The sequence below is a fragment of the Rhamphochromis sp. 'chilingali' genome (assembly GCF_963969265.1).
Source record: "Rhamphochromis sp. 'chilingali' genome assembly, chromosome: 16".
NCBI lineage: Eukaryota > Metazoa > Chordata > Actinopteri > Cichliformes > Cichlidae > Rhamphochromis > Rhamphochromis sp. 'chilingali'.
This window is the reverse complement of record NC_137943.1, coordinates 8353564-8374710: the sequence shown is the minus strand read 5'-3', so window position 1 is coordinate 8374710 and position 21147 is coordinate 8353564. Positions and strand designations below refer to the sequence as shown.

Sequence of the window (21147 nt, the reverse complement as noted above, 5' to 3'; positions counted from 1 at the left end):
TGCCTGTCTGAGAGTCAGAGCACAAACATTGCTGCTCTTTCACTTCACACTCCAGGTTACATAACCTAAGTTAACCTACATTCTGGCAGCCTCTCAGGTTGCTGCCACAGGCTTCAGTCAAGCTGTGCCAGCGATGGCGCACATACAGCAGTAATAATGCTGGTGAATTCTGACAAAAGCTTCAGGCATGTAGAAGTCTGCCCCAGTTTCTCCTTCCTTGTTGCTTGTGGTTATTATCTCAAGGATTTGCCTGTGTTTTAGGAGACCGCACTCAGCTTTCCAGGGTATAAGAGGAAGTATCAGATAGTCACAGGGCGAGTGTTGTTGCTTCCAGTCAGGTAGTAAAGCAAGATGGATTGAAGCCACGTGCTGCCAGGAGATTGTTTATTCTTTTCTTAGAGTTACTTCCTTGATAAACTGATAGATAGATAGATAGATAGATAGATAGATAGATAGATAGATAGATAGATAGATAGATAGATAGATAGATAGATAGATAGATAGATAGATAGATAGATAGATAGATAGATAGATAGATAGATAGATAGATAGATTGATTGATTGATTGATTCTCCAACTTTCTTTCTCTCTCTTTCAAATGTAAACATGACTCCTTTTTTACACAGCCTCTGATGTCATTTCCTTTCGTCACCATGGTCACAAGTGCAAATATAGCTCATGCGTTTTTATTTTAGAGGACAGTGAGTGAATCACTATGCTTGCCTTCATCATCAGCAGCATCAACACTGTCAGAATCACGAGTTGTTTTTTTTTTAACATCAGTGGTGTTCTTAGCTTACTACGTGATCTTTTTTTCCTTCTTTACTTCAGGTTTACTCATCTCATATAATTGGTATTTGTGTCTGACGCAATCACATCAGAATTTTAGTCTCTAGAAGTTCAAAAGGATTTTCTACTACAACCCCTAAAACTTGGTTTTAATTATTAGAAGGCTTATTCTGCTCATTTCTAGCTCTAACTTTTTAAATTCTTAGATTTTATCAGAGTATCTCTGCATGATTTACAGGTCAAAAATAACTGATCTTACACTGGTCCCAGCTATTTTTTCCATGAACTGCTGCTGACTCACTGATCATCTAGCTATTTATCTTTATGAAATTGATTTTTTAGTAAAACTGTAAGCCCCAAATAAACTAGTAAATTATTTCATATTTGGGTACCCAGTGGTATTTCAAAATAGCAATAAACAAAGTTGTAAAAGAGCACAGAGTGGAATCTCACAGTTCATGGAAAAAGAAGAAGAAATGAAAGTCTCACCTTCTCCACTGAAGATACAGATAAAGACTACCGGTAAAATTTCGCAACTGTGACACCTTAAGTGATAGGTCAACTGCCATCCTTTTGTCTGTGCAGTACTAGCAGTTCAGGGGGTGACACCAGAGAGCTTCCTGTGTCTCTGTGGCCACAGAGGGTGATATGTTATCTCTGAGGCAGCGTTAGAGTGTGCTCTACATGCTTAAGCTCTACAGTTGATATGGAAAAAGTGTCATGGTTGTGTGTAATGATAAAATGTTTATGCAAAAATAAAATGATGTTTGCAATAAAGTGCATTTACTTACTATCACTGCAGCATTAGTTGCGGCAATAGTGGACGTAAACACACTATTTTATGTGATAACACGAGTATATTTCCACACTTATTTCCCAAACACCATCCACTACAGTACTGTTTTTTAATGCGAGTCGAGCTGCAGCTCAGAGTGCAAAGTAGGTTGCACAACAATTTTCTAGAGAAGTGATCTTATCTGTAGCTTCATGTGAGCGACTCAAGCTGTAACAGCAAAGCAGCTGTATGATTGGGTTTGACATCTCCCACCCCCCTCCCCTTCAACAATGAGCCTTTTGTCAACAAGAGAGCTGTGGTGACCTTTCTCACAAAACTTAAAAACTTGCCTGAGTGATGCATCGTGCACCCACAAGGCATTTTCCACCAGGGTACATAGTAAAACGCATCACTGAGTAGAGATATATTTCCTTATGTCTGTGCTGCAGCAGCTTCATTATGCATTCACAATTAGAGACTACCAAAGTTGTGTGAGTGCACAAAGCGTGTCTGTGTGTGTGCATGTGCATGTGTGTGTTCCCTTTCTTATGTCGCCCCAGCTGATTGTGCCTGGCTGTCAGCCCTGCAGTGGGAGCTCCCGTGCTCGCTGAGTCCCAGCACAGTGTGCTCTGCTGTTGGTGTTGCCTGTCACATGTGGCTCCATGTGAGGCTTTTGCAGGAGCATGCAGGAGGAAGGAGACCTGCTCTGTTCACAGCTGTTCAGGCCAGTACTGACTGTTCTGTGGAACTGTGTGGGTGAGACTGTCTGACTCCCCCCCTCCCTCCTCTACACGCTCACTGATTGCCTCTCTCTTCTTCCATTACAGCTGGCAAAACACATGCTAAAGGCTAACACTGTTAGAACCACAAATCTTTAATTCTCTTCGTGATTTCTGACCACAGTGTTCCTGCTATGCATTGTAGTGTTTGTGCACAGCAGACTATAGTATTAAATGTGCAATGAATATATGTTTGTGTGCGTGTGTGTGTGTGCTTGTGTGACCACACGCATTTTTTGCTCTTGCAAAACTGGTGTGATTTATACATGAGCACATGGTCAACTGTAAAATATGACAACAATTTTCCGTAAACAAGGAAGTAACTATGATGCCCTTTAAACTCATCTACTGCATTGTAAATGGGGGGAAGGATGGCACTCTGGCTCCATCTACTGGTGTCTCTTTTCTTTGTCCACAGATGACGTTAAAGGAACCACTTTCCTCGCTCAGGTCGGCTCAGGCCTTACAACTTTCATATTGGAAACGTCTTTTTTGTGTACATTTGAATCAGAATGACACCTGACAGCAAGCCTTCGGGTCTATTTTGTAAAGTTGTGGGGAGTCGGAGGGTTAACTCCGATAAAGTTAACGAAATCTTTGTTTCTTTTCCTGAACCTACACAACAAATTTATTTCTTTTTACTCATATAGTTTGTACATGTATGGTCATTTTAGAGCTCTACATGCAGATCTGCTCTGACACTAAATACAATTCTGTTCAAAAGCATTGAAGTACCCCTCATTTCATGCCTCAAGGCCTCAAGATGCTCATAAAGCGCCTTGAGGCAACTTTTGTTGTGATTTGGCGCTATATAACTAAAATAGAATTTAATTGAATTTCTTTATATTTTGTTAAGCCATTTAACACTGTTATGGGTCATTCGATCCCTACACAACCGTTGCAAGAGCTTGGTTCACATTGCCGGCAATAAGTCGGGCTCCGCCAGGGCTTCCCTTTGTCACCGGTTCTGTTCATAATTTTTATGGACAGGATTTCTAGGCGCAGCCAAGTGGCGGAGGGATTTCACTTTGGTGGCCTCAGAATCTCATCTCTGCTTTTCCTCCAGTTTTAAATTGTATCTTAATGCACGTTGTTGCTAGCCGCCTGTCACAAAAACACACAATATTTTCTCATTTCGTTCGCTGAATTTACAAAAAATGCCAAAGTTAACACAGTTTGACAGACATAAAACTGTTCTTTTGCACCAACAATGTGATTCCTAAATACTACATTACAATTTGGTACTTAACCATGGTAAATGGCCTGTATTTGTATAGCGCTTTTCTAGTCCCTAAGGACCCTAAACACGTTCAGTCATCCACCCATTCACACACAGGTGATGGCAGCTACATTGTAGCCACAGCCACCCTGGTGCGCACTGACAGAGGCGAGGCTGCCGGACACTGGCGCCACCGGGCCCTCTGACCACCACCAGTAGGCAACGGGTGAAGTGTCTTGCCCAAGGACACAACGACCGAGACTGTCCAAGCCAGGGCTCGAACTGGCAACCTTCAGATTACAAGGCGAACTCCCAACTTTTGAGCCACGATCGCCCATAAATCATAAAGACCATAAATTGTTTGGCAGGTTGCTCTTTTCTTGTTTATTGATGTTGTTGTCTCAGAGCCTTTAATAATGAATACTTTAAAACTGTCTGAAACTACAACAAAATACATATGAAGGTAAATATGCTGCAAAATGTGAGATCTTGTAGAATAAAAAGTGAAATGCGTCGTATTTTACAAAATGAGCTCACAGTTCCTGTTTTTGGCCAGATAGGGGCAGCAAAGATAAGTAGCAAACACCTCTCTTTTCAGTTTGGGGTTGCTGTTTGTTGGCCAGCAGTTACCAATTTACAAATTTATCTCATATGGAAAATATTTAGGTTTGTTTATTTATTTATTAATCATTTGTCCACCCACTGATAAATTTGAGTACTTTCTTTATAGCTTTGTTTTTGCTAGGAAACAACTCCTGCAGTAACGTGTTACTTCTAACTATCAAATGCTCCACTAGCTGTCAGCTAACTGTGCATTTTCTTTTATAAAGGCTACAGAAAGCTTGATCACTATTACAAGCAAGAAGTGTGACTACAAGCAACAAAGTTATTGCTGTGAATTTGTCCTAAAAGATAAGTAAATATTTATTTAACTCATTTTAAACAAGATAAAAAATGAAAAAACACAGCTCATGGAGAAGTTTGTGTTGCACCTCCCTTTGCTTTCACAACTCTCTTAATTCTTTATAACATGGTTTCATTTATAGCAGGTGCTGTAAACATTCCTCAGAGATTTTCTTTCAATATGGACATGACAGGATCAAACAGTTCCTGCAGATTTGTCAGGTGCACATCCCTGATGAGAATCTCGGTTACATCAAATCCCAAAGGTGGTCTGTTGGATTCAGATCTGGTCATCTGGTCATCTGTAAGAAACCAGTGTGAGATTATTAACCTTCCTGCCTTCTTGGGACCTTTTTGTGCCACTGCTATGTGTTAAATGGCTGCCATTTCCACTGTGTTCAGTGGAATATAACCAAACTTGCCACAGGATAGTTTTTACCTGTCAATGTTAATATTCCAGTGTGAATTCCTTAAATCAGCCTAAAATGGCTGAGCAGCAGAAATCCCCACACCCATCACCCTGGGGACCATTTTCTGCCCATTGACTTCCATTATAAACGCTATTTTTCAACCCCAAATTATCATCATATGATTTTATTTTTTCTTCTTTTCTTGGATGTCAATGAAGACTCAGGGCCTTGAAGTTTTAATTTTTAAATTGCAAAAAAAATGCAAAAAAAATAATGGCAGGTCAAAATGTATGTTGGTGCCAATCTTTGGTCCATCTAAAGGCCTACTTATAATGACAATCACATATTACTTCAACTGGTTTTTTGTGGAAATATTTAGTTTCGTTTTTTGGTTTTTGGGGCTTATAACACAGGGCGCTCATGTAATAACACTGGGATTTGAAGGGTTAAAACAACGAAAATATAATTAAAACTTTACATGAATATTTCAGGGAGAAGTAGTTTTACAAGGTTGGCTAATTTAAAGTGGAATAAAATATGGATATATGGTCTTTTTATGGCATGGCTGAGAATGGTCCCTAGGGTGATGGGTGTGAGTTTTTTAAAGGATGGCAGGAGGGTTAAGGGTTTGTGAAATGGTGCATTATCCTGCTGGAAGCAGCCATAAGACGATGGGCACATTGTGGTTATAAATAGATAAACACAAGGAGACTGTGACATTTAAAACAATCCTCAGTTACTATGTGGCCAAAGGTGTTTAAAAAAATATCCCAACACCATCCCCACCATGCTGTACTGTTGATAAAAGGCAGGATGGATCCATGCTTTCATGTTCTTTATGCCAAATTTTGATGCTACCATCCGAATTTTGCAGCAGAAATCGAGACTCAGCAGACAAGGTAACCTTTTTTTTTCTTCTATTGGCCAATTTTGTCGAGCCAGTGTAAAATGTAACCTCAGTTTTCTGTTTGTAGCTGACAGGAGTGTCACCCAGTGTGGTCTTCTGCTGCTGCAGCCCTTCCGCTTCATCGTTTGATGTCCATTCAGAGTAGCACTTCTGCATCTCTTGGTTCTAACCAGTGGTTATTTGAGTTACCGATGCTTCCTGTCACTGCAAAGCAGTCCATGCTCCTCTGACCTCTAGCATCTACAATGCACTAATGGGATATTTTCTATTTTTCAGACCATTTCAGACCAAAAGCAGTTTTTAAAAAATACTCAGACCAGCCCCTCTGGCATGTTCAAAGTAATTTAAATCACTTTTCTTGCCCATTCTGATGGTCAGTTCGAACTTCAGCACCTCATATGCACCATGTCTACAGGCCTGAAAGCAATGAATAGGTGCCATATGATTGGCTGATTAGACATTTGTAATAATGAGAAGCTGAACAGATGTACCTAATAAAGTGGCTGGTGGATATGTATGTCATCACGTTCACTTGTAAACACAGAAAAGCAGTTGCAGGTGAATGCAGGCCTCGGCTCTCTCCTATTGTGACAGAGCCGCTCTGTGAGTCCTTTGCAGGTTGTAGGCATCATAAAACTGTAAACCTCTGCGAACTATAAAATTCCTTTGGGATAATTAGGGTATAAAATTGTATGTGCCAACAATTTAGAAATATAATATCACCCTTTGAGTACTAGCAGACTGTAATCATCAACAGAAATGGGTTCATCATCAACTTACAAGCACCGTCAGCGTTTCTGGTACTGGTATCAGCAGAATCAGCTAAACATGTTATCTGTTTGAGCACACTGAGGAACAGTAGATGGGCGAATGTGGCCCTTGCTGCTGCTAACACAGTTTCTAGGGTAAGGCGTGAGAGGTGCAGATAAAATGCTGCCGCTCTGGGTTTTGGTTTGGAATCCAGTAACAGCGGCTATGCCAGGCATTTCAGCACGGACATCTGACTGGACCAGCTGTCACGCAGGTCGGCTCTCTGGCTTCTCACTGTTTTGAATGCCTCAAACTGTCAGCATGGTCATTAGTGTTTAAAGTATCAAATAGAAAGCATTACAATTTACAGACACATGGATACTAAAAATGTGTTTTGGTGATATGTTTAGCGTAATAAAGACAAACAGAATTTTGGGAAATGCGACTTTTTACTCGGCGTACATGTCTCCTCATTTATAAATATCAGAGTTTTATTGCTCCATCAGACAAATTCATCAGGTGATTCTATCATGGCAGATATCACATCCGGAAGACTTGAATCACAAGGTGTTTGAGGACTTTGACCACCAGAATTGCTGTGTCTTGTGAGAGATGCTCCTAAACCACGAGTAAGACGGAAAGACAGAAATGCAGTGGTGACAACTTCTTCTTCTTTTCAGGTTTGGAGCTGAATATTTATTAGATTTCTTTTAGGTAAAAAAAACATTATTTGCATCATTATTATTGCAACGTTATTGTAACTGCTTTGTAGCTGACGGAGCGGCATCTCATATGTGAGTCAGACAGAATATATATATGTGAATATGAATTCTCTGTCCAGAATTAAGATGTCTTTCTTTCTTTCTTTCTTTCTTTCTTTCTTTCTTTCTTTCTTTCTTTCTTTCTTTCTTTCTTTCTTTCTTTCTTTCTTTCTTTCTTTCTTTCTTTCTTTCTTATTTGAAAGCATTAAATGTCCTTTCAGCTACAGCAGTCGTGTATGTATCACACTGTTATAAGACGGCATCTCGAGCCAGGACTCTGGGTTTGCTGCTTGAGTGCATAAATTCATAAACATTAACAGAGTCAGATGACTGTCAGTGTCAGTGTCTATTGTATAATAACTCAAAAGAAGTTAAACCTCAGTTATGTACTTGAATTTAAGAACGTCAGATTTAGAGTTTATTGATGAGTCAAAGGAAAACATTTGTGGATTTGATCTATTCTGATTTAAATGACAGCCTGGTTTTAAAAGCTTGCAGTTTGGTGAAAAAATGCTGTTGCTTTAAATTGCAGCTGTTGTTTAAAAGAATACAATGGAGGTTTTTGGCCTGAGGAGGACCCAGTCCTTGAAGAGTCTTTCTGGGATTCAGGAAAAGTCGTGGGTCAATGCAGTTTCCCCCAGCTGGAAGAGAAAGTCTGTCTCTCAACTGGTGCAACAGTAAGTTCTACTGAGGCACAAACTTGTGACATTTACAGTTTATTTACATTATTCACAGGTGCTGGCAACGTTTACTGACTGTGTGTTGTCTTCATTCACTCATCTGTTAATATATATTGGTATTAAATTTGTCCTAATAGTTACCAAAGCTGCTCTGACCTAAGGAGTCCTGATAGGGCAGAGCAGAATCTTGAGGTAGGTGTCTACACTTGTGTTTGTTAAATGGAAATACTGCTAAAACTGAAAAAACACATAAAAATCAACTACTCTCTTTAGCTGTCGGAAAGCTGGGTGGATGGCGGATGGAGAAGAGGGGACAGCAGAGAGAATGTGGTCCTCTGGGGCTCAGGAAGGCGCTCTAATCTTTCCAGGAGTCGCTCCATGGAGTTCCTTCCTCAGAAGGAGGCTACGGGCACCAAAGCTCTGTGCGCCCTGTTCGAGTCCAAAGCTACCCTGCAGCAGTGCTTCAGCAGCAGCCCTCGGCTGAACATGGCATCTGAAACTGACAGTGTCACAGTGAGAGACTACCCTCTGCAGGACAGGAGAAGTCATAACACTTTTCTTAAGGACACAGCTACACAGGTGTGTCAGCTGCCTACTTGAGCAGTTACAAGTAGTGTTACAATACAGTGCTGGTCATCCAAATGACACAAGCACGTGATGTGAGCCTGGTTCTGCTAAAGGTTTCTTCCTGTCAAAAGGGAGTTTTTTCTTCCCACTGTCGCCAAGTGCAATGTTGGGGTTTTCTCTGTATTATTGTAGGGTCTTAAAGCACCTTGAGGTGACTGTTGTTGAACCACTCACCTGATATGTTTGCACTTTACATCCAGAACCAGGCAGTTACTCTATTTGTGTAAAAAAAAAGAAGAAAAAAATCTGGACCAGTTAATAGTGAAGCTTACTAATCCTGCATATCTTTCCTGGCTATGTGTTACTGAAAGTGACATGAGTGTCATCCAACTCTTAACCCAGCTATCATGGATTTTAAGCTCCCTCTATTTTAAGTCTCGACAGCCCGACTCCACACCCACCAAAATGAGACACAAAACAATCATATATTGTCTGTTATAATTCTCTTGACAACATAATGTGCTGTTTATCCACAGAAAGCCACTCAAGTGGGTGGAAGAAGGGCTGTGAATGGGCTTCCAGAGTTTCATGACAGAGCACGCAGACACTTGCCTGGTGAGCAGTGGTACTTTATTTCATATTTACTACAATCACTGACATCTAGGACGGGATAAGGGATGGGTGCCAGAGTTTCCTTGAAGCTTTGAGGTTCATTGTCATGTAAGGTAAGACGAGTGGACACTTCTCAAGCTGTTTAATATATATGTTCCTGACAGTTCTTTGAAATATGAATGTAGGCACATTCATCTTTGCATGTCAAACAGCAGTTCTCAAGCGTATCAAATGAATCTATATTAGGTTGCCACAGAGCAAACAGTTCAGGATCAAGGCCTAGTATTTAAAGTGTCACCATGTAAATCCTGACCGAGTTTACGAAGCAGTGGCAACCCATGTGGTGTTTGATGGTGGGAGGAAAAAGAAGCTAAATAAAGACAAGGATGTAGTGTTGTAAATGCATAACTATGTGCCCGGCACACATGCTTAAGATAGAACTGAGAGTGTCACCACCAGTTCTGACCGTGACGCAGGCCTTGGCCCTCTGAGCCATGCCTGTCCGTGACACATTGCTGATATTGCTTCAGCAATACTGACGTCCTTACCCTGTGATGAACCTGGTATAAGTAAGGAACAACCAGTAACGTCAGCTGTGTTTGTTCCAAAATAAAGCTGAAATATTTGGTAGCATTTCATAATACAGCCCATGGCTTATGGTGTAATTTCCCAGCGTTTGCCATCTAATTCTGTTGAATTTAGGGTGAGATTTTGTCCTAGTGATACTTAAAGTGTAGGTAGTGTGGAAAAAGAGAGTGAGAATTAGCATTTTAAAAGACTGGACTGAGATCAGGGCAGTTTGGAGGCCAGATCAGGTCCTTTGGATCTGTGTCATGTTCCTTGAGCTGTTCATGAGTACGTTTGGCAGTGCGGGGGGTGTACATTGTTCTGTCCAATGGGACACTTGAAGGTGTATGTTGGCCAAAAACACTGTTTAGGCGTGTGAGTGACATCCTCATGAATGCCAGGACCCAAGTAGAACTTACCAAAATAGGACCATTTGTCTGTATTTTTTCTTTCAATATATTGGCTGCCGAGCACCCACTGACACACATACTATTGGTCCCACCCAGTTCCTGTTATAGCAGGTGACAATGTATCTGTGGAAATGAGGGGTGTCCCAATCCAACAGTGACTAACAGAGGTGATTGACTCAGGCGAGTAGCAGCAGCCAGCCCACCATCCCAAAATAGCCAAAGTCTTCCACTGGGGCAGCAGGCACTGATAAAAATCAGCTGTCACCAAGGCCACGGGACTAGAAAGAGTTCAGTCACAGAGAGCACTGAAAGAGGAGACAGGCTCTACTACACATCACACATCACAGGGGTCCTGGGAGTGAACACAGCAGAAATACACAGGGAAACAACGCTGGATGGTGTTTTAGTGAGTATTTATTAACTTTCTTCATATGAGGCCAAATAGCGTGACTGTGCCGCTACAGTAAAATGACAATAGCACTATATAATGACAGAGAAAGGTTTCTGGATGTACATGTTTTGTATTACTGGACTTTATTTTGTCAAATTTCATGCTGTTATTGTTGAGACAAGATGAAGTTGTACTGGAAAAACAGATTTTTTTCAACAGCAATCACAAAGTATAGAAAATTCTGAAATTTGCAATTTTGCTCCTGTCTTTTTATGACTGAGCTATAAAGGCAGTAATTTATGAATATAATGCTCTCTTCATTAAGTGTTAAGTGCTCATCAACCGTCAGACCCCATCGGTACGCTATCCCTCAAGTTTCAAACAAATGGTGGAAACTGGAAGTCATATGTTAGACAGTCAGTCTGTTTTCTTCTCTATATCTTCAGAAACATTGGAAAATGAAAATCAAATGAAGGGGAAAAAATGAACTCCTAGAAGTAGGCAAATGGTGTAACACACAGTGCTATATGGGGGATCTGGGACCCTATAATACAAGTTGTCCTTTGAGATGTTGGTTTTCATTACAGTCTATGAATGTAGCTACAATTGCCAACAGCTGATGGAGGTAAAAGGCTGCGGTGGTGGTGAAGAACAAATGCCAGCTGCATTTAACCATCATTTGTACAGCTGCCAGCATCCCAAAATTTCCTCCCATTAGCATGCTGCTAATAGCTCCTCTTCATTCCTGAAGAATTAACCCAGATCAAAGAGATGTTGGCAGACATTGCTCAGAAAACGCTGGAATCACTGAAAAAAGTTTCCAGTTGTGTCATTGACGCTTAATTTCATTTTCGAGTCTGTAAGAATGAGTCTTTTCATTATTTCCTCTGTCGAGACAAGTTTGCGTGGATGTTTGTGAACACACGTCGATGATGAGTGACAGTTGACCTCTCGGTTTACTGGGTGAGGACTTTCATGGGGGGGCATGGCAGTCGGTTGCATGATTCTGTCTGCTCACCCATCTGTGAAAATGCTTTAAGTCCAGACTCGTGAGAGGCGCCGGCTCGCCAGGCCATCCTTTTGTCCCGTCAGGGCTTAGTGCGTGAAAAGGGAGGTGTGTTTAAATCTGGCCATTAGTTACAGCTGGATGGCCTGTGCAGCATACTGTGCTGTTGACCTCTGAACATATTTTTCATGATGCTGCTGTTGATTTTTTTTCTAAACTCATTATATTTACTTAACTCCAGCTGAGGAACAAATTTCAGCTAATACAGTCTGATTGCAGGGTGTTTTTTTGCATAAACAAAAATCAGTTTCAGAACATGCATGTGGTTTACTGGGCTGGGCTGTTGCATTCTTTTGGTCAGGTGTTGATGGTTTGATGGGAGAGAGCCCATTCAAACAATGTGCAAACAATCTGTGTCCCTCAAGCTGAGCTAGCAGTTGCTGTTTTTTCTTCTTCTTGGGTGTCATGGTCAATCCGTGGAATGCATTTTGATGATAGTCCTGTGCAGCAGGGAGGGCTGTGTGGGCCTATTTATCTCCCGGGGATCAAAGCTCGTAATCTGACTTGATTGTTACAATATCTCTCTTTACTAAAACATATGCTGTTTCATGGCATAATGCATGTGAACTAGAATCCATGAGGTAACAGGAAGCTACAACAGTGATAAGACAGATTCCACCATAACTAAAAATACACAGACACAGCGTTATCATTCAACTTGTTGCTGACACTGGACACGCACAGCTTTGCTTATTATAGGATACAGCAGTATCCTGTTGTTCCACTTTTATGCATGTGTGTGCCACTAGGTTTAAACTAGAAATCCCAAGACTCCAGATGTATTATTGGGCAAATCTAATAAAGAAGTCAACATTAATTTGATGTCGGATCTTGCTCTTGCAGAGGACAAATACAGCTCTTCACTGACTAAAGGGGGCACCCCAACGAGACAAACCAGAGACAGAACATCTACTTCCTTCTCAGTGAGAGACAGATCAACTCTCTATCTGTCAAGAACAGCAGCCACTGACACCACAGGAGGCCCAACACAACCAGTGAGTTCCTGAAATGCTTCTCATTCCTCCCCACAAAGTGAGGTCAAAGGCTTCAATGGGGAATTTTCTGTGTGCTAGGTCACAACAGGAGCGCCTCAACACTTTAGTGCATGTTTGAAATGTGTGGAACACAGTGCTAATGGATATATTTAACAAATAATAAAGTTCTGTGTGATTCAAACTGATTTAAATCACTCTTTGCTTTTGTTTAACAGGAATTCATTGGTACACTAGGAAAAGGGGCTAAAAACAGTAAGGTACAGTATACGTCATTTAGAAACCTTTACAGGAGAATGTGGTTTCTCAGTATTGTGTGCTGTGCATCTAAGTCTTTGCTTCCACCATCAAACACACAGTAAACCTACGAGCTCACATTAAATGCAACATTCAGGATGTTACTTTTTCACAAAGGGTCAGGTATGTTTAAATCATTTAGATAATTTATTTTTGTTTAAATTTTTCTGGTTTGTAATTAATTGTAGTTGTATGTAGTTATGTTGTTATGTTGAAAAACTGAGAATGACCACAAGGTGGTGCCTCCATCCTTTCTGTTGAGCTGAGCTCCAGCACAGAATTGAACACAGACACAGAGTATCTCCATCAGAATAGTAAAGATCAAGGGTAATCATTATACCAGTGAGTTGCTGGTTCTCCATGGACACCAACAACACAAAATCTAGCTTTTGTTATTTCTTCTGAATGTTTATTTTGGGATTGAAAGTGAATCATCTCTATTAGGTGTTTTTGTATTCTGTTTTTTGTTTTTGTTTTCCTGTTTCAACAAGCGTCTCTATCAGTGCATGTGGCATATCTCTGTGAACATATCAACAATAGCTGGTTGACTGATGGCAGCCTGTCTGAAACTTAACAATGCCCAACCCTAGTTTACACTGCAGCCAGAAAAAAAACTTAATGCAGATTTAAATTTAACAATGTTTTCGCTTGTTTTCACCTAAAAAAGTTAAAAACAACTAGCCACACTAGCAGCCTCGGCGGCGTGTATGTGTGATATTTGCCTACTAACAGCTGTGAAGTGTTTTTGGTAACCCTGGTGTGACTGAGGATGGTTTGGGGTGAAAATGCATAAAAGAAGCGAAGCGAGCATAAAAGAAGGTAAAGTATGGCTTTCCTTGCTATGCATGTCATTCTAATATTTGCATGTATTGTTTTAATGCTCTTTTTGTTGACTAGATCACTAGATCCTGATAATATTCTTGAATTTCTTTTATTGTTTCAAGATGGCTGACCAGACCAGAAAAGTCACAGTTTTACAATCATCTCCTGAAGAAGATGACTTGCCCTTCCCCCCACCTCCCCCAGTACCACCTAGACCTCTCAACTATGAAGGGCCTTCATCGTTAAGTAGCCTTCCCCTGCCTCCACCTAAAGAAACCTTCTCCACATTCTACCAGCAACGGCAGAAAAATGAGCTGAAGAGGCTCTTTAAACACATCCACCCAGACTTACGGGCAAGTCTTGATGATGCAGTGGATGATGAGATCATGAAGGCAGTGCAGTCAGAAAACACTCAGGCAGCAGATGCAGCTTATCAGGGGGAAGTGCAATCCATGAGGTGGATCTTTGAGAACTGGACTCTGGACAGTATTGGAGATCCTCATTCAACCAAAAAGCTGATGGATAATGAGGAGTTAAAAGGTGGAGATGTAAGAAGCACCTCCTCGATGTTTGAACATATTGACAGCACCCAACTACAGTCTGCCAAAAGGCAGATTTCTGTCAGGGGGGATGTGAGAACATCAATGTGGTTGTTTGAGACCCAGCCCTTGGATTCCTTAAATAGATCCGTAAATGAAGAGGGTGAACTAGTTGAGGCAGTGCTGAAAGAACCTGTACAGCCTGGGGATGTAAGAGGAACTCGTCTGCTTTTTGAGTCTAAAGCACTGAGTGACTTGGGGCGCTGCAACTCTATTGAAGATCATAGTTTCCTGAAACTGAGGTCTGAGCTTCAGGAGCTGAAAGGTGATGTCCAAAAGACCGTGAAACTGTTTCAGGCAGAACCTTGCTGTGCTATCAGAGACAACAGTGGCAATATGCATGAGATTAAATCCATCTGCAGGGAGGAGATCGACAGTAGTGGTGTTTGCACTGCCCGCTGGCTTTTTGAAACCCAGCCTTTGGACCTGATCAGTAAGGGAACTGATGTCGTGAAAATAATTCGGGGCATATCGCTAGAGGAGGGTCAACGAGGAGGTGTTGACCGGAAGAGGTGGATGTTTGAAACTGAGTCATTTGACAGAATACCTGAGGTTGTAGGAGAGAACACATTTGAAGGAGCCATAGCTGAGTGCACAGGAGAGGTTGATGTCATCAACAAGAAGAAATTCTTTGAAATGAAACCACTGGCAGCAGGAAACATGGCAGAAAAGTCTTTGGAAAAGGGAGACGTAATTGGGGGAGATGTCAAGACCTCCCTTTGGCTGTTTGAAACGCAGCCCATGGAGACGCTTAGTGATAGCTATGAAGTCGGGAGCCTGAAGAAAATTACCCTTTCAGCTGAAGAACAAGGTGAAGTAAAAGACAAAAAACAGTTATTTGAAAGCTGCAGCATTCAAAAGAGCACTTCATTAAAAGAACAAGTGATTGAAAAAGGTGACGTGAAGGGATTCAAAGAACTTTTTGAAAAAATTCCTTTGAGCAAAATTGCTCCTTCTGGGGAGGAGATTACCGAGAACGAAGAGTCTATTGCAGTTGGAAATGTAAAAGGTAACAGAGAAATATTTGAAACAACTCCATTATATGCAATAAAAGACAGCTCTGGAAACCTTCATAAGGTTACAACAGTCAGCCGAGAGGAATTCACTCAAGGGAAAGTCAAAAAGTATAAGTGGATGTTTGAGACGAAGCCGTTAGACCAACTGGTAGAAGGAAAAGGAAATGTGGAAGTAATCAAAGGCATCACAAGACAGGAAGACAACACAGGTGATGTCAAAATGGCAAAGTGGCTTTTTGAAACACAGACAATTGATGGGATTCATTCAAAGTTCAATCAGACAAAGCAAAACTCTTCTTTGGAGGAGGAGCCGCATAAAGGTGACGTGAAGACCTGTAAATGGTTGTTTGAAACACAGCCAATGGACATTTTGTATGACAAATCCGAAAAAGCAAAGGATAAAGAAGCCATTGAAGATACCAATGTCAAGTCCATTACATGGCTTTTTGAGTCACAGCCTCTAGATAGCATCAAAGATGGGGAAAAGTACAATTTGAAGCTATGCAGCACCATACGAGATTCAGTCCAATCAGAGGTTGGTGTTCAAACTGTGAAACATCTTTTTGAAACAGAGGCCTTGGACAGAATAAGAAAGGATACAAATTCAGACCAAAATCTGAGATGTGTCAGCCAAGTGAACTTTCAGTCAGGGGAAGTTTCGCGAGTCAAAGAACTCTTTGAATCCCAGTCTCTTGACGAAATAGGATCAGAAATCATGGCAGCATCTGATCAGCAGAACCAAGGAGAACAAATCGAGAAAGGTTCTGTAAATAAATTTACTTGGATGTTTGAGAACTGCCCCATGAGCCAGATCAACAAGGACAACAATGACACAAATACGCCAAGGGTTGAGAGTATTGAAAGTGGTGATGTCCAGAAGAAAAAGTTTATATTTGAAACATCGTCACTGGATAAAATTCACGATGAACCCGTTGAGCAGAATTGGGTCAATGTGGAGCAGCCTGTGAGCAATATAGACGTGAAGTCAAGCACTATGATGTTTGAGTCCCTGCCACTGTATGCCATCAGAGACAAAGAGGGCCAGTTTCATGAAGTTACAACTCTAAAAAAGGAAGAGGTAATGAGTGGTGACGTAAGAGGAGCAAGGTGGATGTTTGAGACAAAACCACTCGATGCCATCAAGGCGGAGAATGAAGTTTACGTCATACGAGCTGTCACCCAGGAGGACGTCAAGAAAGGAGACGTTAAATCAGCCAGGTGGAAATTTGAGACACAACCTCTTGACTCCCTTACGAGTCGAGATGAGCTCTCAGTCAGGGTGACTGAAGACTTTGGAAGCAGTAATGTGCAGCTAAATAAACAATTATTTGAATCTGAGCAGCAGTGCAAGAAGTTTGTGAGAATGGTTAGTGTCACTGATGTGCAGCGTGGCGATGTCAGGACCTCCACCTGGCTCTTTGAGAATCAAACAATTGACAGCCTGAAAGGGGAGCCTCAGGAGCAGGGTCCAGTAAAAGCAGTCCACAGGGAAGATAGCCAGAAGGGAGATGTGAAACGCTGCACCTGGCTCTTTGAATCGCAGCCCCTGGACAAAATTAAGGAGCCAGAAGAAACCACAGTGCAAAGTGCTAAAGATATCCCAAAAGCTGATGTGAAGTGCACCACCTGGCTCTTTGAGACCACTCCACTAGACAAAATCACCGCCAACAGTGTGGCTGATACCCTTTCGTATTTGAATGAAAATGCTTTTGTTCACTCAAGCGGCATCATAATAGAGGCAGATGGCAGCAGAAATGTTAACATGGCAAAATACATGTTTGAAAACAAAGAAGGGGTGCAGATTGAGAAAGAGGATGTTGTTGAGGGTAACATCAGGAACATCATGCTACAGCTCTTGGTCAGACCGACTCTCAAACCACAAGTAACTCTTCTGAGAGAAACTGAAAAAGGTAAAGTTAACATAACAGTAGTCGAGCTTCCAGTCTCCCAGGCGACCGGCACAGTCAACATCGAACACGATCAAAGACTACAAAACATTGCCCAGGTAATTGATGACTTGCTCATTCCACAAAATAATTTGAAAAAGGGAATAATATTGCAAGAGACTGCAGCGGGACAAGCAGAGATGTCCGTTTATTCACTCATCTGCAATTACGAAATCAAAACCGAGAGTCTGGTTACAGAGAGGGGAGATGTCCAGTCTACAATTGGAAATTTGTTAGCTACTGCCAGTTGTCAGAGGATAGCAGCGTCGTGCAGAGTGGACGAAACAGAGAAGGGAAATGTGAATTTGTACAAAAGCTGCATTGAAAAGGGAGATCTGCATTATCTCAAAAGTCTTCACACCGAGGTGTCTGAAGACGAAGCTGATCAGAGCCTTCTGACTAAGGAACAGATTGAAACAGTTCAGGGGGGTGTGAGGGAAGCAAAGAGAAGCCTCTATCAGCAAAAAGAACAGGCAGAACGAACAATTTCTGATGTTTTACCAGGGGACGTAAAGAACACCAAAAAGGTTTTTTCATCAGAGTGCTCTATCAGTGTTGACAGCTGTGTACCAAAGGAGGAAATTGTCCCTGGAGATGTCAAGGCAACAATGCAATCATTAGAACGTGCAAAGCAACAGAGTATGTGTGTGGAGCGGGAGGTCATTACACCTGGAACTATTTATGACATGGACCTGTCAGCTCAAGGTCCTGAAAGCGAAGGAAACCAAGCACAAAAAGAAGTCATTATATCTGGAGACGTAAAAGCAGCTAAAAGGTCTCTTGAAATGGCAAAGCAGCAAAGCATGCAAGTAGAGCGGGAAGTCATCATTCCTGGAAAAATATACAACCTGAATATGTCCGCACAAGAGGAAAGCTCATCAACAGTGGCACAATCAACATGTTCGTCCTCCTCAAGATGCCAGCAAATCAGGACTTCTCCGAAGGTCAGTGATACAGAGAAAGCTCAAGAAAGCCATATCTCCTTTGAGGCTTGTCAACAGATTGCAGCTATAGACAGTAATAGTGCCCCAGAATCACTGCCACCTTTTGTAAGTTGCGAGTTTAATAGTCAGACAACTGAAGATGAGACAGAACAAGTTATCAGAGGAGATGTGAAAGCAGCTATTAGAGCGCTGCAGAGTGCAGCGACAGAGCAGAAGCTCCTAGATAAGGAAAATATTATAAGCGGTAATGTGCAATTGGCTCTCAAATCTCTTGAGAAGTCTAGCGTAAATGTATCCAAAGGAGACTATAAAGCTGCCATGATATACAGAAATTCAGGCAGGGCTTGTTCAGAGAGGAGCAAGACTGTTCACAAGCAGTGTGTTGTGGTGCCTGTGCCTCCATCTGACGCAAAATTATCTCCTTCAATTTCAGTAACCTGTGAAGGACAACCATCTATTACAACACAGAATTCAGCTCCCAACCCCGTAGCAAATGGAACCTCTAAATCACCCCGCTCTGAAAGGCCAAGTCCACCTCCACTGCCTCAAAAGACTGAGAAACCACAGGAGCAGAAGCCAGCTTTACCACCAAAGCCACAATGGATAAAATCTGTAGTTGTGGAAGAACCAAATACATCACCTAACAAAGTTTCCTGCCCTGTTAAAGAAAATACAAAAAGTGTAGTAATTCGTCCAAAACAAAGCCAGTCGTTTTGCTCTGTGGGTAGCCAAGAAACTACAACGCATGGAAAACTCAGTAAACAATGCTCACATGAAACATACCAACAACAAAAATGTGTTAGTGAAGAAATGCAAGTCGCAAATCAAGCAAATGTATATCTGCCAATCAAGCCAAAGGCTCAGGAAAGCAGCAAGAAACAGGAAACAGCACAACTCACAGAGAGGAAATCAGACTGCAAAATGACCGTGTCAAACAGCAGTGAAGTGAAAACAGAGAAAAATGTGAAACAGAAAATCAATGCAGCTGAGGAGATACAGATACGTATGAGGGGTTATGAAGATGGTGAGCATGAAATCAACACGAGCTCGAAGGCAGCACTAAATAACTTTGAAGGAAAGGACAGAGACACTTCCAAGAAGGCAGCAATCACAGATGATAACGGTAGAGGTCATAAAAAGACAGAAAAGACTTCTGTTCAAGAATACAAATCAAATCTCAAACCTCAAGAAAAACAGCACGAGCCCGGACTGCAGACATCAGTCACTACGGGCCATGTGCAGGAAAACAACCCGGACCAAAAGCAACCAACTTTTGAGGATAAAGTTGTTTTAAGAGAGAAGAAGGCAAGAGAGACAGAGGATGAAAGACGACAAAGGCTCTCTGTACACATGGAAGACATTGTAAAAGGAAATGTAAAGGCAGCCATGGAAATCTTTGAAAACTTTAGGAAAAGAGAGGAACTCAAGGGGATCCTGTCTCAAGTGCAAGAAATAGAGGGAGAGGCCAGCAGTGTAGATGACACTTCACTGAATACATTATACCAGAATGTCCCTACTTGGATGGGTACATCAAGGAGAAACGCTAAGCAAAGTAAAATGGAGGGAAAGAAAGTTGAAGCAGAAACCCAGGATGATGATCTTGAAAGCATCTCCTCAGTTGAGACGGCATTTGAAGATCTGGAAAAAGCAAGCAAGGAAATAATGAACCTGAAGGAACAGACTTTAGCAAAGCTGCTTGAAATCGAAGAGACGATTAAAAAGGCTCTGTACTCCGTGTCTAATCTGAAATCTGAGGCCGACATTGCAGGGTTGTCGGGGCTGTTCGATGAGTCTTTGAAATCTGAGCAAAACTTTCAACCTGCCAACAACATCAGGAAGATAAGCATTGTTTCAAGCAAGGCCAAATCAGGTCAGACAAAAGAGACAAGCGATGTAAATCTCCAGACAGATTTGGATTCAAGTCTTTCCAAAGAGGAAGTGTCGAGAAAAGGGCACAATAAGCCCCTTATTAGACAGTCTTCCTCTCAGTCTTCACCATCATTCATCTCCATTCACTCAGCTGCCAGAAAACCAAGTGATCAACCAAAGCCAACCATGTCAACATTTAAACCAAAAACTAATAGCTGCTCTGACAGTTGTCAAAATGTGAACAGCGATCTGGAGTCCGCAGCTGCCGAGTCTTCAAAAAATGGCCCACAGCGCAAGGTCAGTGTTCTTGAAGTGCAAACCGCAGAGCAACCCGCAGGAATAATTGGCACGAAGACTGTCAGTGAAACTTATGAAGAGAGCGACGGCTTTGGCAATGTATTTGTTTCCTCCAGGACCTCAACATTCGTCACCAAACAGTCTGACAGTAAAACATCGGCCCTGTTTGAAATTAGTCCAACCAGATACGAAGTCATGACATCCCCACTGATGCGAAGGTCCGGGCGCTTTTTTGAAGATAAAGTGTCGAGGAGCACCAAGGACGACGGGACGGTATTTGTAACATTCGGCCCACCAAAGGAAACGCACTGAACGAGCCACTTATTAGTGCGTTCCACGGTCCTTTAACTTTAGGAAAGCAGTTTTATTTACGTGTGTTTTCATCCCATTTTTGTTTTATTAGTGAAACTGTTTTGTTAGTCTTTAAACTGAACTCATGAAATCATGAAAATGTTACCTTTAAAAACTTTTTGTCTTATAGATTTTATACTGTAACCACATGATAAAGTGTTAAGATCTTTTAACAAGGCTAAACACAAAGTTAGCACTGTTTATTCTTCTGTTTTAAACAACTGTCAAATAAATGACAGGTTAGAAGATGTGACTGTTATCGGTGATTTTTTTCTTTATTCTCATTCCTTGAATTATAAATATAACAAATGGCCACAGAGCAGCCATATCATTATCACCAACCACTGATGCTACTTTTCAGCATACTATAAGTAGATTAGCTCACACACAGACAGTGTTGGTCAAGTTACTTGAAAAAAGTAATCAGT

At 41.5% G+C, this 21147-nt stretch overlaps 1 protein-coding gene across 3 annotated transcripts; it reads left to right on the top strand.

The window, feature by feature from the left end:
* The first annotated feature begins 10314 nt into the window (after nt 1–10314).
* Nucleotides 10315–20920, top strand: xirp1 (xin actin binding repeat containing 1). Of its 3 annotated transcripts, XM_080861387.1 has the most exons (5): nt 10315–10535; nt 12430–12581; nt 12797–12838; nt 13820–18202; nt 18636–18773. In XM_080861387.1, exons 4-5 carry the CDS (start codon nt 13820–13822, stop codon nt 18636–18638), a joined length of 4386 nt encoding a protein of 1461 aa, XP_080717513.1. In that variant the 5' UTR covers nt 10315–10535; nt 12430–12581; nt 12797–12838; the 3' UTR covers nt 18639–18773. The 3 variants fall into 3 exon arrangements, with proteins under 3 accessions (XP_080717513.1, XP_080717511.1, XP_080717512.1); XM_080861385.1 differs by having other exon boundaries at nt 10317–10535; nt 13820–20920; XM_080861386.1 differs by lacking the exons at nt 10315–10535; nt 12430–12581; nt 12797–12838 and adding an exon at nt 12858–13694 and having other exon boundaries at nt 13820–20920.
* Nucleotides 20921–21147: the final 227 nt, after the last annotated feature.